Source organism: Calidris pugnax, unplaced genomic scaffold, assembly GCF_001431845.1.
Source record: "Calidris pugnax isolate Ruff unplaced genomic scaffold, ASM143184v1 scaffold280, whole genome shotgun sequence".
Lineage (NCBI taxonomy): Eukaryota > Metazoa > Chordata > Aves > Charadriiformes > Scolopacidae > Calidris > Calidris pugnax.
This window is the reverse complement of record NW_015091123.1, coordinates 1,899,696-1,902,572: the sequence shown is the minus strand read 5'-3', so window position 1 is coordinate 1,902,572 and position 2,877 is coordinate 1,899,696. Positions and strand designations below refer to the sequence as shown.

At 61.9% G+C, this 2,877-nt stretch overlaps 1 protein-coding gene across 1 annotated transcript in view; it reads right to left on the bottom strand.

Moving 5' to 3' along the window:
• The window catches only part of DDHD2 (DDHD domain containing 2), a 14,819-nt gene extending 13,523 nt beyond the window's left edge, over positions 1-1,296 (bottom strand). The window contains exon 1 of the mRNA XM_014958407.1: positions 1,246-1,296. Within this exon, the coding sequence (XP_014813893.1) occupies positions 1,246-1,296 (51 nt within the window). The remainder of the gene's footprint in view (positions 1-1,245) is intronic.
• Between the last annotated feature and the right edge of the window lie 1,581 nt (positions 1,297-2,877).

The following is a 2,877-nucleotide window of genomic DNA, read 5'->3' as shown; positions in this document are numbered from 1 at the left end:
GGCGTCACGGGCGGGGACGGGGCGGGACCGCGGCCTGGCTGTGTCCATGGCTGTCAGCGGCTGTATCCCTGCCTGTATTCCTCCTGTATCCCTGCTGTATCCCTGCCTGTATTCCTTCTGTATACCTGCCTCTATTCCTGCTGTATCCCTGGCTGTGATCTGCTGTATCCCTGCCTGTATTCCTCCTGTATCCCTGCCTGTATCCCGGCTGTATCCTTACCTGTATCCCTGCCTGCATCCCTGCTATATCCCTGCCTCCATCCTGCCTGTGATCCTGCTGTATCCCTGCCTGCAACCCCTGCCTGTATTCCTGTCCGTATCCCTGCCTCCATCCTGCCTGCAGCCCCTGCCTGTGATCCTGCCTGTATCCCTGCCTGTATCCCGGCTGTATCCTTACCTGTATCCCTGCCTGCATCCCTGCTATATCCCTGCCTCCATCCTGCCTGCAGCCCCTGCCTGTGATCCTGCCTGTATCCCTGCCTGTATCCCTGCCTTCCATCCTGCCTGTATCCCTGCCTACAGCCCCTGCCTTCCATCCTGCCTGTACCCCTGCCTGCATCCCTGCCTATATCCCTGCCTGCCATCCCACATGCAATTTTGCTTGTAACCCCTGCCTATGTCCCCTGTCTACAACCCTGCCTCCAATCCTGGCTGCAGCCCTGCCTGCAATCCTGCCTGTATCCCCTCCTGCCTACAACCCTGCCGACATCCCCTGCCCGCATCCCCTGCCCGCATCCCCCCTGCATCCCCTCGGCCGCAGCTCTCCGGAGGGTTGCTCAGCCCTCGCAGTGCCCCAGGTGGATCCTCACCCAAACGCCATCGCAGGCAGGCGATGCCAGCGCTAATTAAGACTCTGGGGCCTAAGTGTTGGCTCCAGGGGGGTCATTACAGCCCTGAGCCGGATGCGGGCGGGCAGGGGCGCGCGGTGCCAGCGCGGCATCACTGGGAAGCACGTGCCTCCGTGCCACTGCCTCCCACATGTGGCGTGGACAGCAGTGAGTGCAGGGTGCTCCGCAGCACAAACCTCGGGATGCTCATTTAGGGTTCATACAACCCTGCCGACATCCCCTGCCCGCATCCCCTGCCCGCATCCCCCCTGCATCCCCTCGGCCGCAGCTCTCCGGAGGGTTGCTCAGCCCTCGCAGTGCCCCAGGTGGATCCTCACCCAAACGCCATCGCAGGCAGGCGATGCCAGCGCTAATTAAGACTCTGGGGCCTAAGTGTTGGCTCCAGGGGGGTCATTACAGCCCTGAGCCGGATGCGGGCGGGCAGGGGCGCGCGGTGCCAGCGCGGCATTGCCGGGAAGCACGTGCCTCCGTGCTGCTGCCTCCCACGTGTGGCATGGACAGCAGTGAGTGCAGGGTGCTCCGCAGCACGAACCTCGGGACGGTCCTTTAGGGTTTGTTTTCCAGTCCTTCCCTGCCCCTTTTGCCTCAGTAGAGATGGAAAAACCCTCTTCTGAGGGTGGGTACCGCTCATAGGAACCATGGGGCGACCCCAGAATAAGAGTTTGGTTCCTGTGATAAACACAGAGACACGGGCTGTCTAATTTGGGGGTTTGTGCCGTGGGCGGATGCTGCCGGATAAACCAGTTGCCGGGAATCGCCGTCCCCGCGCTCACCTCTGCCAGGGCGGTTGCTGGCTGGGAAGGTGGAATGGGCAGAAGTGCTAAAATCCTCAAGTTTTGCCTCCGTGGAGCAAAGGGCACCCGCTGGGTGCTGGCAGGGCCCCTGCGCCTCTGCCGCAGCCTCTCCCTCCTCCCGGATCCCAGCCCCAGCCTGACCCACTTTGGTCCCGCTCCGAAGGAGACGGGAGGTGGCAGGGACGGATGCGGTGACATCCTGAGCCCGGCACTTGGCTCAGCTCAGCTTTGGGGGGAAACACCCAGAAACCCCCCGTCGGGGGGTGCGGGAATGTCGGCTGCCCCCGCGTCTGTCTCCCAGCCCCGCTGAAACGCTGGAACCTGCCATTTCAGCCCAGTTTGGGCTGTTCTCTCCTGTGCTTGTCGCCAGGGTTTACATAACCCTCTGCCACCTCCTTCCCACACGCGGGGAATTAAACTCCAGGAGAGGAATTATTGTGAAGGAATACGTTACCTCCATGGGTTCAGCCCCGGAGAAGGGACCCCCCCTCCCTCCTCCCTCCCAGACTTTGCCTCCTGTGCCACGCACGGCCTTTCAGTTTTTCCAATCAGCAGATAAAGGTATCGTTCTCTACCATGTCTCCGCAGCAGGAAACCTTTGTCCCAGGGCACAGAGCACTGGTGACAGAGCTGCTGAGGGTGTGTTAATTCGATTCTCCCCGAGCTGACTGCATTGCAGTGCTGCTGAGCCGGTGAGGGCTCAGGGCTGCTCCTCACTCCTCCTCAGAACGGCTCACCCCTTCTCCCTGGCAACTGCCAGGGGAGGGAAACGGCTGTTGAGAGCAAACAGGATGCCGTCAACAATACAGTTTTGTTCCTGGTGCAGTTCTTGCTGCTGAAACAAACACAGAAAACACCGTTGCAGCCAGCCCCGCGCTCCCAGGCTCTCTGGAGCTGGCTGCTGGCTGCTGCTGTTCTCCCCATAAGCAGGGACGTGCTGCTGCTGATAACGCCACCTCCCCCCAAAAAAGCAGGGGGGCTGAGGCATCAGCACCCCCTTCGTGGCCACTTTTCTGGGGTGAGAGTGGCAAAAAGAGCAGTGAAGCCCACGGGCAGCGGGAGGGAGACCTGCCCCGGGGGGTGCGGGGTTAGAGCTCGGCTGCGGTTCTTGGGGGGCTCTGGAAAAGGGGTTGGTCCAGCAAAGGGGGGAGACCCCGCTGCTGGGAGGGGGGTGAAGCTGCCGCCGGCACCACGACCTGTCCTTTTCAGCCGTAGCAGGCAACGTGCCCTGATTG